The sequence below is a fragment of the Somniosus microcephalus genome, chromosome 5 (genome assembly GCF_052327205.1).
Source record: "Somniosus microcephalus isolate GS21.2 chromosome 5, FLI_Smic_1.0, whole genome shotgun sequence".
NCBI lineage: Eukaryota > Metazoa > Chordata > Chondrichthyes > Squaliformes > Somniosidae > Somniosus > Somniosus microcephalus.
In genome coordinates this window covers 260,994,350-261,016,086 of record NC_140991.1, presented here as the reverse complement: position 1 = coordinate 261,016,086, position 21,737 = coordinate 260,994,350, and the positions used below count along the sequence as shown (strand labels likewise).

General features: G+C 47.1%; 1 protein-coding gene across 3 annotated transcripts in view; it reads left to right on the top strand.

Moving 5' to 3' along the window:
* The first annotated feature begins 7,491 nt into the window (after positions 1-7,491).
* Positions 7,492-21,737, top strand: part of LOC147117685 (nuclear transport factor 2-like) — a 45,595-nt gene continuing 31,349 nt past the window's right edge. The window contains exons 1-2 of one of the 3 annotated variants that reach the window (XM_085988875.1): positions 7,492-7,607; positions 12,409-12,536. In XM_085988875.1, the coding sequence (XP_085845001.1) occupies positions 12,438-12,536 (99 nt within the window). In that variant the 5' untranslated portion in view covers positions 7,492-7,607; positions 12,409-12,437. Of the gene's footprint in view, positions 7,628-7,790; positions 7,891-12,408; positions 12,537-21,737 lie in introns of those variants that run through there. The other 2 variants (XM_085988876.1, XM_085988877.1) reach the window with 2 other exon arrangements.

The following is a 21,737-nucleotide window of genomic DNA, read 5'->3' as shown; positions in this document are numbered from 1 at the left end:
GGAGTCGTCATCCATGAGGGCTTCCACCCGAGGCCTATTAAAAGAGTCACTAAAAGAGATAGCAGCAGCCCATGCACATGGTAAAAGATAGGTGTCTTCATTCCTCTTTGCTAAGTCCAGAGAACATGCCTGGTCATAGGCAGCCTGTAACTTGAGGGTTTTATTCTCCAACAGACGCTGACGTATGAAGGGAGACGCAATCCCATTAATAAAGGAATCACGAATTAACTCCTCCTGGTACTGCTCAGCTGTAACAGCTTTAAGATTACAATCCTTGCTGAGCCTGCGAAGTTTCTGAAGGAATTCGTCAAGTGATTCCCCGGGTAGTTGTCGAGTTGTGGCCAGTAGATGCCGAGAAAAAATTTCATTTGGGGACTTGACATATAGCTGCTGTAGTATTTGGATAGCGGCGTCATAGTCTACACAGTCTTCGATATAATCAAACACATGAGGGGATACGTAATTAGCAAGTATTTCTAATTTATCAGGAACACTTTCACCACACACCCTGAGGAAGTTGCTGAAAGTACGATACCAGTGTTTCCATACCTTAGCAGCTGTAAGTGAATTCGGGTCCAGGTCAAGATGGGCGGGGCTGAGTAGTTTCTCCATGATGGATCGATTACTTGTCTGAGTTCCCTTCTACGGTTCGAGTCGTAGCTGGCTGTTCCCAAAATCACCCAAAGCATGGAGTCGCTATCAAGTTGATTAAATTGACGTAATAAAACTCACTACGCACTTGGTTTGAGTATAAAGCAAGGCTTTAATCAACTTGTTTCAGAACATGGAAGTCTAGTTGTATCCACTAGCTCCTTGTCTTTACAAAATGTCCCTGGCAAGCTGGGGCCAACGCCCGAGTATTTATACTCCTTGGACGGCGCCACCAGCTGGCCGTCCAGTGTTATTTCATAGGTAGTTTCTCGATGATGAGATTTATGACGGTAATTTCAAGTCATTTTAAAAATGTGATGTTTTTAAAAATGTATTTAAAGTTTTACTATGTTTTTTCATTGATCTCCATTCATATGTTTGACAGGTCTTCCTGTCAAATGTATGAAGGGAGATTCCCTTCTGTGATTGGCTCCTCATGGCCCACGTGATCCCAGGGACACTGCGAACTACATGCGCCCCTGGGATACGTGGGCCCTGTGCACTTCAAGTTTGGTGAGGCCCAGGAGCGGAAGCGTGTGTGTCCCGGGAGCCCTCAGGTAAGGGCGCAGATTTTTCAGATCGCAGACCTCCGCCCGCGAGAGGCCTGCGATCGGAAAATACGGGCCATAATAGAACAAGGGAAGACAAATTCAAACTAGTAAATGGTCATTTTAGGGCTGATATGGAGAAATTCTTCTTCACACAAAGAGTCATGAACTTGTGGAATAGACAACAAGTCTTGGAATCATTCAGGAAACAGTGAATGGTACAATGGGAGGATGTTAGGATAGGAATAGGAGTAGGCCATTCAGCCCCTCAAGCCTATTCTGCCATTCAATTAGCTCATGGCTGATCTGCATCTGAACTGCATCTGTCGGCCTTGGTTCCCTAATCGTTAATACCCTTGCCCAACAAATACCCTTGCCCAACAAATACCCTTGCCCATCAAAAATCTATCAATCTCAGTTTTGAAATTTTCAATTGACCTAGCCTCAACAGCTGTTGGGAGAAAGGTTTCGAGATTTCCACTACCCTTTGTGTGAAGATAATGCTTTCTGCCTCCACTCCTGAACAGCCTAGCTCTAATTTTAAGGTTATGCCCCCTTGTTCTGGATTCCCCCACCAGAGGAAATAGTTTCTATCTACCCTATCAACTACTTTAATCATCTTAAACACCTCAATTAAATCACCCCATAATTTTCTGTACTCAAGGAAATACAAGCCTTTTTTAAAACCATAATTTAGCCCCGGTATCATTCTAATAAATCTGCGCTGCACCCCCTCCAGGGCCAATATATCCTTCCTGAGGTGTGGTGCCCAGAACTGAACTTAATACTCTAAATGGGGTCTAACCAGAGCTTTATATAACTGTACCATAACTTTCACTTCTTTGTATTCCAGCCCTCTTGAGATAAAGGCCAATATTTCATTAGCCTTTCAAATTATTTTTGTACCTAAGCACTAGCTTTGTGATTTCTGTACATGGACCCCTAAATTTCTCTGCTCCTCCACAGTTCCTAGCTTCTCACCATTTAGAAGATACTCTGATCTATCTTTCGCACCCGTACGACCAGATTTAGGAACAGCTTCTTTCCCAGGGCTGTCACCCTACTGAACTCCACAAATAAACTCTAAAGCCTGCACATCTGCCAATGCACTTTATTATGGTTATATTTATGTTAATATACTACAAGCCAAATGTATGTTGAATGTTTAAATGTCTTAATCCAAATGTACACTCTCGGGAGCCGCAAGCCTACATTTCGTTGTACTGCACTTGTGCACTAACGATGACAATAAAAGTTGATTTGATTTGATTTGATTTGATTAGGGCCAAATTGGATGACCTCACACTCCCCACACTGAACTCCATCTGCCACAGTTTTGCCCACTCACTTAATCTATCAATGTCCCTTTGCAACTTTCTGCTCACATCTCCACTATATACTGTGCCACTTAACTTGGTGTCATCAGCAAACTTGGAAATATGGCTCTCATGTAATCACTTACAAATATGAAAAGCTGAGGCCCCAGCACAGTTCCCTGGGGGCACCACTAGTCACATACTGCCAATTTGAGTACACACCGACTGTCTCTACTCTCTGTCTCCTACCTCCTCAATGCGGATAGGGTTGCCAATCCTCCAGGATTGTCCTGGAGTCTCCAGGAATTAAAGATTAATCTCCTGGACACTGCTGTGAGCAACCCAGGAGAAAATTACAAGGGCCCACAAGAGCTTTAAAAACATTAGTTTTTTTTTTCATTTGCTTTGAACACTTTCCTTTATTAGATAACAAAACTATTGGCGATCAGATGTGGGGGGGGGGGGGAGGTAGTTTAACTGGGCTGGACGGCTGGAGGTTAGAGGTCCTGTGATGAAATCAACAAGAACACATCCAGCCAGAGTTGGTCACCCTACGTCAGGTCTAAACTCATCTATCCAAAGTGATCCTAAGGGCCTTCCTCGGCCGTAACTATTTTAGGATTTGCAAAAAAAGTTTAAAACTTGTGATGCGCCTCAATAACTTCAAGGCTCAAAGTTAACTGGATAAAACAAGGCTTTTATTAGCAAAGAAAGATGCCTGTGTCTCTGCCGGGGGCGCCACCGGGGTTGTTGAAGGAGTAGGTAGTGGGGGTACCGTTGGCTGGTGTTCTTCCGGGGGTGATGAAAGAATAGTGGGTGGAGTGGGTGGGTAATAGTTGTGGTTTTTGTCGTTGTTGCTGTTGTTGTTGTAGTCGTTGTCGTTGTTGCTGTTGTTACCGGCTGGGGCGAGGTCTTTTATGGACACAGTGTCCTCCCATCCGTCGGCGTGCCGGACATACGCATATTGTGGGTTGGCGTGGAGCAGGTGCACTGGCTCCACGAGAGGGTCCGTCTTGTGGCCCCTCACATGCTTCCGCAAAAGTACCGGACCTGGGGTGGAGAGCCATGATGGTATCGATACGCCTGAGGTGGATTTCCGGGGAAACACAAACATTAGCTCATGAGGCGTGGCATTAGTGGCGGTACACAATAGTGACCGTATTGAGTGGAGCACATCTGGGAGGACTTCCTGCCAGCGGGAGATAGGGAGGCCCTTGGTCCTTAGAGTTAGAGTGACTGCCCTCCATACTGTCCCGTTCTCTCGCTCCACCTGACCGTTACCCCGGGGGTTGTAGCTGGTGGTACGGCTCGTGGCAATCCCCTTGGACAGCATGTACTGGCGTAGCTCTTCACTCATGAAGGACGCCCCCCTATCCGTGTGGATATAGCTTGGCATACCGAACAGGCAGAACAGGCTGTTGAGGCATTTAATGACCGTGGCGCTGGTCATGTCTGGGCAGGGGAAGGCGAATGGGAAACGGGAGTATTCGTCCACAATGTTCAGGAAGTAAACATTGCGGTCGACGGATGGGAGGGGGCCTTGAAATCTAAGCTAAGCCGCTCAAAGGGCCGTGTAGCTTTGATTAGGTGGGCTCTATCAGGGCGGTAGAACCGAGGCTTGCACTCAGCGCAAGTGCGGCAGTTCCTGGTCAGAGACCGAACTTCCTCAATCGAGTAGGGTAAGTTGCGGGACTTTATGAAGTGGAACAGCCGTGTGACCCCTGGGTGGCAGAGGTCGTTGTGGAGGGTCTGTAGCCGATCCCCGGTGGCGTTGGCACACATCCCTCGTGAGAGGGCATCGGGGGATTCGTTAAGGGCCCCCGGCCGGTATATGATGTCGTACTCGAAGGTGGAGAGCTCGATCCGCCACCTAAGAATCTTATCATTTTTAATCTTCCCCCTCTGTTTATTATTGAACATAAACGCTACCGACCGCTGGTCGGTAAGTAGGGTGAAGCGTTTGCCGGCTAGGTAGTGCCGCCAATGGCGCACTGCCTCCACGATGGCTTGGGCCTCCTTTTCCACGGAGGAGTGTCTGATCTCGGGCCCCTGGAGGGTCCTCGAGAAGAAAGCTACGGGCCGCCCCGCCTGGTTGAGGGTGGCCGCCAAGGCAAAGTCAGACGCATCACTTTCCACTTGAAAGGGAGTGTTCTCGTCCACTGCCTGTAGCGTGGCCCGCTCAATATCCTTAATGCTTTTGAAGGCAGCATGGGCCTCAGCAGAGAGCGGGAAAGAGGATGCTTTCAAGAGGGGGCGGGCTTTATCGGAGTAGTTAGGGACCCATTGGGCATAATACGAGAATAACCCCAGGCACCTTTTCAGGGCTTTGGGAGTGTTGGGCAGGGGCAGCTCCCGTAGGGGGCACAATCGGTCGGGGTCTGGTCCGATTTCCCCATTCTCCACCACGCTGCCTAGTATGCAGAGGCGCGTGGTGTTGAAAACGCACTTGTCCTTGTTGTAAGTGAGGTTGAGTTTTTGTGCAGTTTTCAGAAGCCTCGCGAGGTTTGAGTAGTGGTCCTGTTGGTTGTGGCCGCAGATGGTGACGTTGTCGAGATAGGGGAAGGTTGCCTGCAAGTGGTGGTCATCGACCATGCGGTCCATCTCCCTCTGAAAGACCGAGACCCCATTCGTCACCCCAAAGGGGACTCTGAGGAACTGGTAGAGGCGTCCGTTTGCCTCGAAGGCGGTGTACGAACGGTCCTCTGGTCTGATAGGGAGCTGGTGGTACGCTGACTTGAGGTCGATAGTGGAGAACACCCGGTATTGGGCAATTTGGTTCACCATCTCGGATATGCGGGGTAGCGGGTAGGCGTCTAGTTGGGTATAGATGTTGACTGTTTGACTATAGTCAATCACCATCCGCTTCTTCTCGCTACCCCTCACCACCACCACTTGGGCGTGCCACGGGCTGTTGCTGCGTTCAATAATGCGCTCCCTCAGGAGCCTGTCTACCTCAGTCGCGATAAACCGCCTGTCCTCACAGTTGTACCTCCTGCTTTTGGTCGCTATTGGCCGGCAGTTAGGGGTAAGGTTCGCGAATAGCGAAGGCGGCTTTACCTTCAGGGTAGCCAGACCGCACACTGAGGGGCGGCTGGGACCCACCGAAATTGAGCGTGATGCTTTGGTGGTGGCACTGAAAATCCAGGCCCAAGATCACGCTCACACATAAATCCTTCATAATTAACAGTTTAAAATTATTATATACAGTGCCTTTAACGGACAATCGTACCGCGCAGTAACCCGCAATAGTCGATATCTGGGTTTTGTCGGCCATAGAGATCGTGCCCCGAGTAGGGACTAAGTTAGAGAGAGTCGTTGTACCAGACCAGGGTGAATGAAGCTCTCCGTGCTCCCGCTGTCAATTAAACATTTAACCTTGCACCCGTTTACCTCGATGTCCACCATTGATTTGGATAGTGGGTGCGGTCTGGACTGGTCCACTGTGATCGACGCCACTGTAGGGCCCTGATCGGGACAAGATGGTGGGCCACACGAGGCCGGGTAAGATGGCGTCCACGATTTCTGCTCGCGAGATGGCGGACCCCACGAGGTCGGACAAGATGGCGTCCAAGATGGCCGTTCCCATGGCACGCACGCGGCAGTGGCGGGTTTGCCTGCGGGGTTCCCTCTGCACACCTTCCCAAAGTGCCCCTTCTTACCGCACTTACAGCAGGTGGTGCCTTTCGCCGGGCACAGGTTCCTGGTGTGCTTCGGCTGCCCGCAGAAGTAGCATTTGGGGCCCCGATGCGTCGCGGCGGTCGTAGGGCTTCTGGGGGGAGAGCAGGGCCCCGATGGTGTTGGGCTACCAGGCGGGGAAGATGTCTTCCAACATGGCAGCGCCCTTGGTGCATACGAGGCGGCGTGGGCCGCGCGGCCTGAAGAGTAGGAGTCAGAGTTCTTCTGAGCCACATCCAGCGATCGCGCTGTGTCCACAGTCTGTGTCAGATCTAGGCCCGTTTTCTCTAGCAGTCTCTGCCGGATGTAATTAGAGCTAAGGCCTGCGATAAAGGCATCCCGAATAAGCTCGTCTGTGTATACCGTGGCTTTCACGTCTTTGCATTTGCAGTCTTTGCCAAGCACTTTTAGGGTGACTAGAAAGTCCTCTAGCGACTCTCCGGGTCGCTGTGTGCAGGTAGCAAGCAGATGCCTGGCGTACACCTCGTTGGTAGGCCGCTGATAGTGGGCCTTTAGAATGTTGCAGGCATCCAGGTAGGTGGCGGCGTCTTGGATGAGTGGAAAAACCCGGTGGCTTACCCGATTCTGCAGGATCCCGAGTTTCACATCTCCGGTGGCTCTAGAGGCTGTGACGGCTTCGGAGTTGGCCATAAAAAATTCCAAGCACTGGAACCAGTGTCCAAACCGTGCCGATGCATCCGAAGCATGCGGGTACAAATCCAAGCGTTCCGGTTTCAAAAGTTGATCCATCGTTGAAAGTTTGCTAATAAAATTGATGCGCCTCAATAACTTCAAGGCTCAAAGTTAACTGGATAAAACAAGGCTTTTATTAGCAAAGAAAGATGCCTGTGTCTTCACCTAGCGTTCTGCTGTAAGTCGGGCCGGGTATGGGCGGAGCCAACACACCCAATGGGGAGAAAGGGGGCGGTGCACTATATACAATACAAGGTAAAAACACAGGAGCAGGCAATACAATATATGTAGTTAAATACAGAGTCTGATGAATGACATATTTCATCACAACTTGAAAAAGAAATCTAGAGGCACAACTCCCGAATCGAATGTTGAACACTCGATGTAAAATGGCAACCCTCTGTGGTGGATGAGAGGAAGGCGATGCCCTGAGCGCTGCTCTGGGCGGAGCTACCCTGGGCGCTGGGCGGAGCGCTCGGCGTTGCTGCCCTGAGCGATGGACAGAGCGCTCGGAGCTGTCCTGAGCGCTGCTCTGGGCGGAGCTACCCTGGGCGCTGGGCGGAGCGCTCGGCTCTGCTCAGGGCGGAGCTCTGGACGCGCGCGCCTTTATGAAAAGTCCCGCGTGACGCCTAAGAGCGCGCACTGGGCTGAGTTTCCAAAGTTGGGACGCACGAGGTTGAAGAGCTCTAGTTCCCAGTTCCTGGGCAAAAGCGAGCGTCTGCTGGTAAAACCTTTTGACTTGTGGTTGGTGTGCGTGCTCTCTTTCCCCCCCCCCCATAATTATTAATTTCCCTCGGGGATATACACAAGGCCTTGTTAGAAGTTGCAATGCAATACTTTATATGCAAATTTGGCGTCTGCCTACTTTTCAGTGAAGCTGCCTTGCACGTTCTGTGTGGCGCGGATTTTAACTGCAAACGGTCACTTGAAAAACTTTCAGTAACGAGCTTGAGCTTGGCGGGTGCGTTCGGGAGACTTTTAAAAAGAACTTTTCCCATTTGGTACAGGCACGTGTCATGTTCACATAGTTCAGTGTTTAAGTTCCTCCCCTCCCTTCCTTTCCCTCTTTGGCAGATCTTTTGCATTGCTTTTCTGTTGTTATTTGAACTGGAAGGTTTCGTGAATGAAAATCAAAGTTTTCCTTTTTTGTTACTCGTTTAGAAAGTATGAACTCTTGAGTGGCAATGCTGCATATTTGCATATGTACAACGAGTTTAGTATGCAATGGATTGCGATTTACTTAAGGATTGCTGAACTAAGACTCGTGGAAATGTAGTGGCTTCCGGATAAATGCCGCTAGGAAACTGCTGGCAACTTGCACCCCATGGTTAATAGTCGGTACTTGTCCTTTACTGAGCAGTTCATTGCGTCACTAAACGGCGCGCTTTTGTTGGACTAGGATAACTGTTATTGTCCTGTATAATTTCGTACCTCTTTCCTAGCAAGCTTTATTTGAAAATTAACTTTAAATATACTTTTTAAGGATATAATTAACGCTGAAAATATTCAGACTATCTCGCCAGTCATGCGCTTTGCTTGGTCTCTTCTTGCAGCCCTCTGCTGGTTTCGAATTAAGGGCTGAGTGGAAATTGCAATTCAGTATTTCTGATCTCCCTTAATCAAGATGAATGTGTTATGTTTCTATTAAAGATACGCAATGCATTCCTGAGATTCTGCATCAATTTTGTGGTGGGATCTGGGAGGTTTACCTGCAATTGGTTCCTAATTCAATTATCCTTAAAGAAAGAACTTGCCGTTCCATAGCTCCTTTCATATCCTCAGGATGTCCCAAAATACTTAAGCTAATTAAGTATTTTTGAAGTGTAGTCAGTGTTGTCATGTAGGCAGCTGGTTTGCACACATCAAGGTCCCACAAACCAGATAATTTGTTTTTGTGATGTTGGTTGAGGGATAAATATTGGTCAAAACACTAGGGATAACTTCCCTGCTCTTCTTTGAAATAGCGCCATGGGGTTTTTTACGTCCACCTGAGAGGTTGGACCTCTCTTTAAAGTCTCATTTGACCTATGGCACCTCTGACTAAAATACTTACACATGTACGTGTGATGTTAGTTTGGTAGACTCACTAGAAAAATGACTTTACTAATGACTGTTAACTAATACATACACGTTCTTGTATACTGTTCAAAATTTAACTTTTTAAACCATCAGTAGGCAAATGTGTGTGGAACTTAATGTTGCCAACTCTGAATGTATTCCTGGAGGTTTGATTGTGTGATGTTTAATCACAGTTTGTAAATGTTAATTGCATTCACCTTACTTGAGTGTCTATGTGCTAGCATTCCTAAGATAATTGTCATCGTGCACAAGAATTTGTTTTGAACTAGATGCACAATTTGGACAGAATGTTATGTAGGCATTTGTTGTACAGTATGTGCCAGGATTGGCATGGCCAAGGATAAAATCTACAGCCAACAATCCCTAAACATCAGCAACTTTACATACAAGTAAATTGCTGTTTCACCTAGGAGTATTTGGGGCCCTGGATGTTGGGAAGGAAGGAGATAAAATGGTGGGTGTTGCATCTCCTGCGCTTGCGTGGGAAGGGGAGGGGGTGTTGGGACCTGGGTGTCGTGGAGGGAATGATCCCTTTACATAGATTAGAGAAAGAAAGAACTTGCATTTATGTAGCGCCTTTCTCGACCTCTAGACATTCCAAAGCACTTTACAACCAATGAAGTACTTTTGAAATGTAGGGGAACACGGCAGCCAGTTTGTGCACAGCAAACTCCAGGTTCAGCAAATTAATCTGTAGGCTGATTGAGAAGAGCTGCACTATTTGTAATGGCAACTCCATGGAGGCAACTTTTCTTTGTACACCAAATTCTTTCCTTTAAATTTTTTATAACTAGCAGAACAGAAAACACACCGTATTGGTGGGCATTTTAAAATGACACTAAATTGGACCCTGGGCCCTTGCACCAACTTCTCTGGTACATTTACTAGACACAGTGACCAATTTGGAGTAGTCTTTTTGGTGCGTACACCAATAGTCTGATCAGATTGCATTTTTTTAAAAAGGCCCTTTCATTCAGAATAATTTCACCTACCAGTTGCAGGCTGCACTTGATCGAAGAGTTGAAATTCTTATTAGGTTATACCTGGAATTTTCTCGTGGCTGGTTATGGTGGCAGGACAGGACCTGCTATGAAGAAATTCAATGTTGCTTATTGGCCAGAAAAAGCAATAATCCTGAGGATTGGGAGCAGTTTAGGATTCAACAAAGGAGGACAAAGGGATTAATTAAGAAAAGGAAAATAGAATATGAGAGTAAGCTTGCAGGGAACATAAAAACTGACTGTAAAAGCTTTTATAGATATGTAAAGAGGAAAAGATTGGTGAAGTCAAGGGTAGGTCCCTTGCAGTCAGAATCGGAATTTATAATGGGGAGCAAAGAAATGGCAGACCAACTAAATACATATTTTGGTTCTGTCTTCACAAAGGAGGACATAAATAACCTCCCAGAAATACTGTGGAACATAGGGTCTGATGAAAGGGTGGAACTGAAAGAAATCAGTATTTGTAGGAAAATTGATGGGACTGAAGGCCGATAAATCCCCAGGGCCTGATAATCTACATCCCAGGGCACTTAAGGAAGTGGCCCTAGAAATAGTAGATGCATTGCTGGTCATCTTCCAGAACTCGATAGACTCTGGAACAGTACCCATGGATTGGAGGGTAGCTAATGTTACCCCACTATTCAAAAAAGGTGGCAGAGAAAAAGCGGGGAATTTGGACTTTCAGAAGGCTTTCGATAAGGTCCCGCATAAGAGGTTAGCATGCAAAATTAAGGCACATGGGATTGGGGGCAAGGTATTGACTTGGGTAGAGAACTGGTTGGCGGACAGAAAGCAAAGAGTTGGAATAAACGGGTCGTTTTCCGAGTGGCAGGCAGTGACTAGTGGGGTACCGCAAGGATCGGTCCTAGGACCCCAGCTGTTCACAATATATATTAATGATCTGGACGAGGGAATTGGATGTAATATCTCCAAATTTGCAGACGACACAAAGCTGGATGGGAGGGTATGCTGTGAGGAGGATGTCATGAAACTCCAGTACGATTTGGACAGGTTGGGTGATTGGGTAGAAACATGGCAAATGCACTATAATGTGGATAAATGTGAGGTTATCCACTTTGGTGGCAAAAATAGGATGGCAGATTATTATTTGAATGGCAATAGATTGGGAGAAGGGGAAGTGCAAAGAGACCTGGGTGTTCTTGTGCACCAGTCGCTGAAGGTAAGCATGCAGGTGCAGCAGGCGGTTAAGAAGGCAAATGGTATGTTGGCCTTCGTAGCAAGAGGGTTCGAGTACAAGAACAAGGATGTCTTGCTGCAGTTGTACAGGGCCTTGGTGAGACCGCACCTTGAGTATTGTGTGCAGTTTTGGTCACCTTACCTGAGGAAGGATGTTCTTGCCATGGAGGGAGTGCAGCGAAGGTTCACTAGACTGATACTTGGGATGGCAGGAATGACGTATGAGGAGAGATTGTGTCAGTTGGGTTTAGAAGATTGAGAGGGGATCTCATCGAAACCTATAAAATTCTGTCAGGTCTGGACAGACTAGATGCAGGAAGGATGTTTCTGATGGCCGGGGAGTCCAGAACCAGGGGTCATAGTCTAAGGATAAGGGGTAAGCCATTTAGGACTGAAATGAGGAGGAATTTCTGCACCCAGAGAGTGGTGAACCTGTGGAATTCTCTGCCACAGAGGGTGGTGGAGGCCAGTTCATTAAATATATTCAAGAAAGAGTTGGATATATTTCTTGAGGCTAAAGGATCAAGGGATATGGGGAGAAGGCAGGGACAGGGTACTGAATTTGGATGATCAGCCATGATCTCATTGAATGGCGGAGCAGGCTCGAAGGGCCGAATGGCCTGCTCCTGCTCCTAGCTTCTATGTTTCTAAATGGTTGGCAGGTAATGGCTAAGAAACTCAACAGAAGTCAGACAGCTGTGACTACGGAGGCTCTGCGTCAGGGAGGCAGGTATGATGGTGGGGGCGGGAAACAGGAAAGATTTTGTGTAAGTAGTAAAAGTACATGGGTGCACAGATGTAAGCCGCGAGTGCTAAGTACCTTTCTCCTGGATTGTTAGCAGCAGTTCCTGGGAGATCAATTTTCAATTCCTGGAGACTCCCGAATGATCTGGGAGGGTTGGCAACTCTAGTGGATCTATGCAGTGGGATGCCTGTAGGCGTCTATGATGATCCATCACGCTCTCAGTTGAGTTCCTGACCTAACAGTTATTGGAAATCACCAATGTGGCGGTTGGACAATGCCATCTTGTCTCATCTGCAATTGTTGGTGGTTGCATTCGGAGCATAATTGGCAATGTCCGAGTACCCAACCTGTTCCTTTAGGCTGTGGATAATTCAGGAGATCTGATTAAGTGGATAAAATAATTTAAACGCACAAAACCTTTACTACAAATACTCAAATATAGCATTCTGGTAAAGTTGGTTGATGTTGAAAGCAATAATCTCACTTTAACATCTCTTTGACAGGACTGAATCATTCACTATTAGGAATCAGAATGGCTGAACACCCATTGTGGGAGCAGATTGGCAGAGGTTTTGTGCAGCACTATTACCAACAGTTTGATGTAGACCGAACACAGCTTGGGACTCTATATGTAAGTTTGTGCAGTTTTGTATTAGGAGTTTATGTTGAGCAGTTGTATTTCTGTTTCTGCTGCGTTTTCTCTCTCACATGGCAGCTGTCTCTCATTCTGCCAGAACATTTCACACCTAATCTAGAGCCGTCTTTTGTCTCCACTAGTCCTATCACCATCTCGTCTGGTTTTGAATACCTCTTAATGTCTCTTCACTTCTTTTGTTCTCTCCCAGCCCTGCCTTTCGATCTATTTCATTTCCTTTCCAGTTTTGAAAAAGGGTTAGACCCAAAACGTTAACACTATTTTCTCTCCACGGATGTTGCCTGGCCTGCTGAGTTTTTCCAGCATTTTCTGTTATTTCGGATTTCCAGCATCTGCAGTATTTTGCTATCGAACAAGCATTGTGGGTTCAGCTTTAGTGGTACTCACAGTACTTGAGCAGTTTGCCATCTGGTGAACAGCATGATAAAGTACTTCTGACAAGGAAACCATGTAATGGGAAAAGGAGACTGCTACTTGCTAATCAAGGCTTGAGATGCATTATGTTACAGAAAGATTTAACTTGTCCACCTCTATAAATTCTAAGGCTAGTTGAGCTCCAAGCAATTGGCTGGGTTTTGTGAAACCTAGAATCGTAGAACTTTTGGTACAGAAGGAGACCATTTGCCCCACTTTCAGTGCTAGCTTACCCACTGCTGGTATCTATACAACCCTTTTCCCAGTACCCTTCAATATTTTTCTTTTTATATAATTTCCCCTTTAAATGTGGTGATTGACTTGGCTTCAATAGTCATTTTAATGCAAAGCATTCATGTCCTTATAAAAAGTAAAAACCTAGATGCTGGAAATCTAAAACAGAAAATGTCACACTCAGGAGTAGGTCTTAGGGATGAGTTGTGCTTGGAGAGGGCATGGGTTATGAGAGGAGGAGCAGTGGAATTCATAGAGGCAATGGCAGACTTGGGAGCAGAGAGGAATCTGCAGTGGGAGTTGTGCAGTATATACATTTAGACTTTTACTGTAAGTTCATAGTTAATAAGGAAGTCTTGTAAGAGTAACATAAAATGCAAGACTTTCAGACTACCTAGGAACTTCACAGTAAATGTACCTCTTGTGTGCTACTCCTTATTTGGCTGTTGCGCCTCCTGCTAGCTCTTCCACTGTTGCATTTGCAGCATTGGATATATGTCAAGTACCTTTGAGTACACCCCTGCTTCAAACTGAGCCTGAGTTCATGTCCTCTAACTTGCAAGCTAGTGGAAGTAATCTTTCACTATTTACAATTCAGTCCACTGATAATTTTGAACCCTTCTATTGAATCCCTCCTACTCTCTGCTTTCTGTTTTTAACCATCTTCTATCGATGCCACTTTAATACACTAAGTACATATAGACAATAAAGGGAATACAAAGACATTGGGAAAGAAGTTTAAAAAAAAAATTAAAATTATGAAAGCAAAAGAACTATGAAATTATATTATTGAGGAATATAAAAATAAAGTATTCTACATCAATAACAAAAATCAGGATGTGGATAGGTCCACTAAGGGATGCACAAAATAAACTCCAGTAAGAACATAAGAATCAGGAGTAGGCCATACAGCCCTTAGAGCCTGCTCCACCATTCAATAAGATCATGGCTGATCTTTGACCTCGCTCCACTTTCCTGCCCGATCCCCATATCCTTTGATTCCCCTAGAGTCCAAAAATCTATATCTCTGCCTTGACCCTTTGGGGTAGAGAATTCCAAAGATTCACAACCCTCTGAGTGAAGAAATTACTCCTCATCTCAGTTTGAAATGGCTGACGCCTTAGCCTCAGACTATGCCCCCTAGTTCTCGGCTCTCCAGCCAGGGAAAACAACCTCTCGGCATCTATCCTGTCAATCCCCCATTGAATCTTACGTTTCAATGAGATCACTTCTTGTTCTTCTAAACTTGAAAGTATAGGCTCAATCTCTCCTCATAGGACAACGCTCAACCCAGGAATCAATCTAGTGAGCCTTCGTTGCACTGCCTCTAAGGAATGTATGTCCTTTCTCATAAGGAGACCAAAGCTGCATAGTGCTCCAGGTGTGGTCTTGCCAAAGCCCTGTACAATAGTAGCAAGACTTCCTTGCAATAAAGGCCAACATACCATTTGCCTTTCTAATTGCTTGCTGTACCTGCATGCTACTTTGTGTTTCCTGTATGAGGACACCTGAATATCTTTGAACACCAACATTTAATAGTTTCTGACCATTTAAAAGCTATTCTGTTTTTCTACCTACCGAAGTGAATAACCTCACATTTCTACCACCTTATTGCCCACTCACTTAACATGTCTATATCACTTTGCAGGCTCTTTGCGTCTTCCTCGCAGCTTACGTTCCCACCTAGCTTTGTATCTGTTACGTCCGTGTATAATCAGACACAGACTGCGGAGAACGGTACAAACGGTGTTTACTCAAAGTGGCTCAGACTGCAACTGAACTGTACAGATTACTACTCAACATTATATACAGGTGTGGTCACTGCCGGTACTACAGTATACATGAGCTGTAAAAAGTAGTTCTCCCCCCCCCCCCCCCCCCCCCCCCCCCTTAAAGGTACATACATTACAATTCCTCCCCTTTTAGATTAACAGTACCATAACACTCATTTAACAATTAAAGATCAAACTAATTACAATTAACACTTTTAACATGCAACATTAGCTGAAAATAGTCTATTTATATATTCAGTCTTTGGGGAGGCTTCCTGGTCCTTTCTGGATAGCGCCTTTCCCGAGTGTCTTGGTGCGGAGGTGATTCTGGCCCCCTGTCGTCGGTTGGTTCATCAGCTTCCGATGCTACTGTTTCTGGGGTAGATGCTACCTGTACGTCGGGTTCATCACCAGATACGTATGGGCGAGGCATGGGATTGACTTGTTCCTGTGACTCTAGGATCTGGTCAGCATGGTGTCTCACGATGCTCTCTCCAACGTCCACTGTGTACATTAGTGGGCCCTGCCGTGTGCATATCGTTCCTGGCTGCCATTTTTCTGTTCGGTAGTCGTGGGCCAAGACTGGTTGCCCTACATTGAAGCTCCTTGTTGGCTTCTCATGGATGTGCTGGAATTGCTTACTCTCAACATCTCTTCGTATGTTTGGTCTGAGCAAATCCAGGCGAGATCTTAACCTTTGGTTAAAGAACATCATGGCTGGGGCCTGGTTGGTGACTGCATGTGTCGCATTCCGGTAGGCGAACAGGAAATTGTCCACCTTGTGCTGCAGCGGAATGTTGTCATTGTACATAGCCTTTATTGCCTTCTTTAAAGGTTTGTACGAACCTCTCAGCCAATCCATTTGTGGCTGGATGATACGGGGCGGATGTGTAATGCCTTACCCCATTCTTTTTTAAGAACCTCCGGAACTCTTCGGACACAAACTGTGGTCCATTGTCGGAGCAAATCTGTTCTGGCAAGCCATTCCTGGCAAAAATGGTCCGTAGGACTGCAATAGTTTTCTTGGTGGTGGTGGTGGTGGTGGAGGACATTTTGATCACCTCAGGCCATTTCGAGTGCGCATCCACGGCTATTAAAAACATTGAGTCCATGAATGAACCAGCAAAATCAATATGCACCCGTTGCCATGGAGATGAGGGCCACTCCCATGGGCGTAGAGGGACCTGTGGTGGTGCATTTTGGACTCTCTGGCATCCTGAGCAGCTCTTGGTCAGGTCCTCAATTTGTTTATCGATTCCTGGCCACCACACAAGCCCTGGCTAGGCTTTTCATTTTTACGCCTCCCAGATGACCCTCATGAAGCTCATTGAGCACTCTATCCCTTAACTTGGGTGGAATTACCACTCGGGATCCACACATCAAGGTCCCCCAGCACACTGACAGCTGTTCTCTCCTTGTCGAGAATGCTGGCAACAGTGAGTCGCCATGTGCTGGCCATCCCTTCACCGTCAAATCATATACCCGAGACAGTGTCGGGTCATTTCGGGTTTCCTTTTCGATACAAGCATTAGTTACCGGTAGGTATTCAACTATAGTCGAATATTTCGACAGGATCCACTGCTGGTGCTTCCTCCGCAGTAGGCAGTGGCAGGTGTGATAGCCCATCAGCATTTCCATGCTGTTTCGTGCCCTTATATTCAATCTCATAGTGGTGCGCCCCTAGAAAAAGTGACCATCTTTGTAGTCGTTGCGCAGTCATCATCGGAACGCCCTTCTTCGGATTAAAAATGGAGACAAGAGGCTGGTGAACAGTCAGCAAGGTGAATTTCTGCCCGTGCAGATTGTGATTGAACTTTTTCACTCCCCACACTAGGCTGAGGGCCTCCCTGTCAATCTGGGCGTAGTTACGCTCGGCTGAGGTTAGTGATCATGACGCAAAGGCTATTGGCCTCTCTGAGCCGTCTGAGAATTTGTGCAACAGCACCGCTCCAATGCCGTAGGGTGACACATCACATGCCAACCGAATTGGTAATGCTGGGTTGTAATGGGCCAATACCTCTTTCGATGTGTGGAGTTTGCACATTCTCCCTGTGTTTGCGTGGGTTTTCTCCGGGTGCTCCGGTTTCCTCCCACAGTCCAAAGATGTGCGGGTTAGGTTGATTGGCTATGATAAATTGACCCTTAGTGTTAGGGGAATTAAATACGTGGGGTTATGGGGCTAGGGTGGGATATGTGTTGGTGTAGGGGTTATGGGGATCGGGTGGGATATGTGTCGGTGCAGGCTCGATGGGCCGAAGTGGCCTCTATCTGCACTGTGGGGATTCTGTGATGTGATTAGTGTTTTACTCTTCTGGAAAGCTTGTCTACATTTGTCATTCTGCTTCCATGGCACCCCAGTTTGCAGTAGGGTGTTCAGTGGGTGTAGTATTGTAGACAAATTTGGCAAGAACTTATGGTAGTAGTTTACCAGCCTGAGGAACGACCTCAGTTGTGACACATTTTCCAGTGCTGGAGCCTTGACTACTGCCTCAATCTTCTCTGGGGACTTATGTAACCCCTCTTTATTGATAACGAGGCCACAATACGAGATCTGTTTTCTAAAGAAAACTCGCATTTGGGGCGGTTAGCTCGGAGCCCATATTCCTGCAATCTAGTGAGCACCTGCTCCAGGTTGGCAAGGTGATCACTGTCATTTTCGCCTGTGACCAGGATGTCGTCCAAATAACACTGGGTCCCTGGGATCCCTTGCAGGACTTGTTCCATTGCCCTCTGCAAATAGCCGGAGCTGATGCTACCCCGAATACCAGCCAGTTGTATTGGTAGAGACCTTTATGGGTGTTGATTGTGAGGTATTTTTTTGATGCTTCTTCTACCTCCATTTGCAGGTACGCCTGGGCCAGATCAATCTTAGTGAAGCGTTTCCCTCCAGATAGCGAGGCGAAAATATCTTCAATCCGTGGAAGTGGATATTGTACGGTGTGAAGCACCGGATTCACTGTTACCTTAAAGTCCCCACAGATGCGAACCTTCCTTGGTTCCCCAGGCGCGCTGCTCAACGACTTTTTCATCACGGACGATGGGTGTAGCCCACTCGCTCCAGCCTACCTTGGACAGTACACCTGAATGTTCCAGACTCTCCAGCTCTGCTTCGACGGCTGGGCGGATCGCATAAGGTACCGGTCTGGCCTTAAAAAAATTTTGGGCTTGCGTTTTCTTCAATTTTAATCGTCGCTGTCATGCCTTTTAATGTTCAGAGTCCTTACTGCAACACTTCTTTCGCGTCAGTTAGGATCTTTGACAGTCGCCCAGGTGTGACGTCGTCATCCTTTTTGTCAGCCACAGTCAGTGCCTGTATGGAATGCCAATCCAGTTGTATTTTCCGGATCCATTCACGTCCCAGTAATGGTGGTCCTCCATCTTGCAATACATACAGGTCTAGTTTTGGTGTTTCCTTACCGTTATATATAACGGTCACCCTTATTTTTCCTTTGGGGTAGACTTTTTGCCCCGTGTACGTCTTCAAAATAATTTTTGTGTCTCAAGGGTATGTGAGAATAACCGCTCGTAGTCCTGTCGGTTTATGACTGTTAGGGCTGATCCTGTGTCCAATTCCATCTTTGCCTGGACTCCTGCTGTCTTGAGAGTGACCCAAATGGTTCGGTGATCCTCTGTTGTGATCACATTATGTAGTTTCAGACAACTCAGTTCCCTGCTTTCGGAGTCGTTATCACTCTTTTGTTCGTCTGAACTATTCTCAGTTATCTTATGTACCTTCTTGTACTTTCCTTTGGTCGGGTTTCTTATTGCTGGTTTTCTTTCCCGACCTGCAGACTCGTGCTATGTGTCCTACTTTTCCACACTGTCTGCACACTGTCTTTTGAACCAGCAATCATTCTGGTCGTGTGTTGTTCTGCCGCAGCGATAGCACTTCTCTGTTCCATATGACATTTCGTTCGTGCCATATTCTTGCGGCCTCTGTTTTATCTCTGCAGCACCCTGTGCTGCTGCTTCATATACCGCAATGCTGAAAGCCTTTTCCAGCGTAAGGTCCTTTTCAGATAAAAGCCGTTTCTGGGTTCCTTCACTTTGAAGCCCACACACAAACTTGTCCATTAAGGTATCTGCCAGTCCCGCTCCAAACTGGCAGTGTTTCGATAGTTTGCGCAGTTCTGTTAAATAATCAGCATTGCTTTCATTCTTATGCTGGTTCCGTTTGTGAAACTTGAATCTTTCTGCTATCAGCAGTGGTGTGGGGTTTAAATGTTCCTTTTAGTATCGTTACTATGTCTTCAAAACTCTTTCCCATTGGCTTCGTTGGGGTTACTAGATTTCACAATAACCCATATGTCTTTGCACCCATTAAATTCAACAATACCGACGCTTTCTTGTCATCTGACACCTCATTTGCCTTGCAGTACACCTCTTCGTTCGACATATGTAGTCCAATCTTTGACTTCATTGTCAAATGCGGTGATACTGCCACTCTTTGGCATTTTGGGTGTGGTTTAAAATGGCGTCTCCCGCGCTTTCCTTCCTCCCCCTGCTGCTGCTGACGGCGCTCCCAGCGGTCCCTGTGGCAAGGGCGGCGCCTTCGGGTTTCTGCGCGTCTCTCTCTCCGACGTTGCTCGGCCCCTGAACACCGGCTGCGCCCTGTGCGCTCTGCTCTCTTCCCCCGTCGACGCCGCTCGGTCGTGCTCTCACCCGCCGCTGTCCGGGAAGGGTCTGCGCACTACCTGTTGCCAGCCCGTTTCTCTGGACCACCTCGACTGGAAAGCCAAGCCTGGCTCTCGACAGCCTCCCCCGCAATTCTCGAGTCTCTGCTGGATGACTGGGCGGTTGCCTGTGGTCGATGCCCGAGTCTCAGGCCTTGACCTCCAATCCACTGATCTCCAGGAACAAATCCCCAGGAGGTGATGCAGAGTTGCAGGTAGGTTCGAACCTGCCTCGTCGCCAATGTTACGTCTGTGTATAATCAGACAGACTGCGGAGAACGGTACAAACGGTGTTTACGCAACGTGGCTCAGACTGCAACTGAACTGTACAGATTACTACTCAACGTTATATACAGGTGTGGTCACTGCCGGTACTACAGTATACATGAGCTGTACAAAGTAGTTCTCCCCCTTAAAGGTACATACATTACAGTATCGTCTGCAAACGTTGATACATTGCACTCGGTCCCTTTCTCTAAGTCATTAATAGAGATTGTAAATAGCTGAGGTCCAAGCACTGATCCTTGCGGCACCTCACGAGTTACAGCCTGCCAACTGGAAAATGACCCGTTTATCCCTACTCTGTTTTCTGTCCTTTAACCAATCTTCTCTGCATGCTAATATATTACCCCCAACCCCATGAGCCCTTATCTTGTGTAGCATCCTTTCTTGTGGCGCCTTATCAAATGCCTTTAGGAAATCCAAATATACGACAGCCACTGGTTCCCCTTTATCTACCCTGCTAGTTACATCCTCAAAAAACTAATAAATTTGTTAAACACTGTTTCCCTTTCATAAAACCATGTTGACTCTGCCGAATCATCTAAGTATCCTGTTACCATTTCCTTTAATAATGGATTATTAAACAACCCGATGACTCCCAGTGATGCAGAGACAGAGTGCCCACAGCGCCTGGTCTGCAGTCAAGACCTCCATAATCGGCACCTGTGAAGCGACGTTCGACCAGGAAACACCAAGACTGGTTCGACGAGAACGACTAGGAGATCCAGGAGCTAATAAGCCGCAAGCGCAAGGCATTCCTGACCTGGAAGCAGCAACAGAACTAGAGAGCAAGAAAGCAGTTCTACAGACGCCAGAAGGCTGAGGTCCAACAAAAAACTCGCGACCTAAAGAACAGATGGTGGGTGGAGAAAGCGCAGGATATCCAGCAGCCGACAACCACGACGTGCGTGGATTCTTTAGCGCAGTCAAGACTATCTATGGCCCAAGAACAGAGAGGTACTCATCAAGGACAGAGGCAGTCAGTGACCGCAGGAAGGAGCACTTCGAAGATCTCCTTAACCGTGACTGTCTTCGACGCAAGTGTCCAACTCGATCCCGCAGCATGCTACCCGTTAGCATCTCCGCACAACCCCAGCCCGGCATGAGGTTGAAAAGGCCATCTGACAACTGAAGAACGACAAGGCCTAAAGCATAGCGGAGAAGCACTACTAGTGTGAATTCATTAACTCATTTCTCTTATCTGGAAGGAGGAGAGCATGCCAGGGGATCTCCGAGATGCCGTAATTGTGACCATCTTCAAGAAAGGTGATGAGTCCGATTGTGGTAATTACAGGAGTTTCCCTGCTGTCTGCTACAAGGAAAGTAATCTCAAGAATCCTCAATCGCTTTCTCCCGTGGCCGAAGAGCTCCTCCCAGAGTCGCAGTGCGGATTCTACCCACTTAAGGGGCACAATGGACATGATCTTCACCGCACGTCAATTACAAGAGACATGCAGGGAACAGCACCAACCTCTGTGTACATGGCCTCCATTGATCTCACTAAGGCCTTTGACACTCAACCGTGAGGGATTATGGAGTGTCCTCAAATTCGGCTGCCCTCAAGTTTGTCTCCATCCTTCGCCTGCTTCATGACGACATGCAAGCCGAGATCCTGACCAACGGTTCCACCACAGACCCGATTCACGTATGAACCGGGCCGAGCAAGGCTGTGTCATCACACCAACGCGCTTCTCGATCTTCCTTGCTGCGATGCTCCATCTCACCTCAGTAAGCTCCCCGCTGGAGTGGAGCTAATTTACAGAACAAACTGGAAACTGTTCAACCTCGGTGGCCTCCAGTCC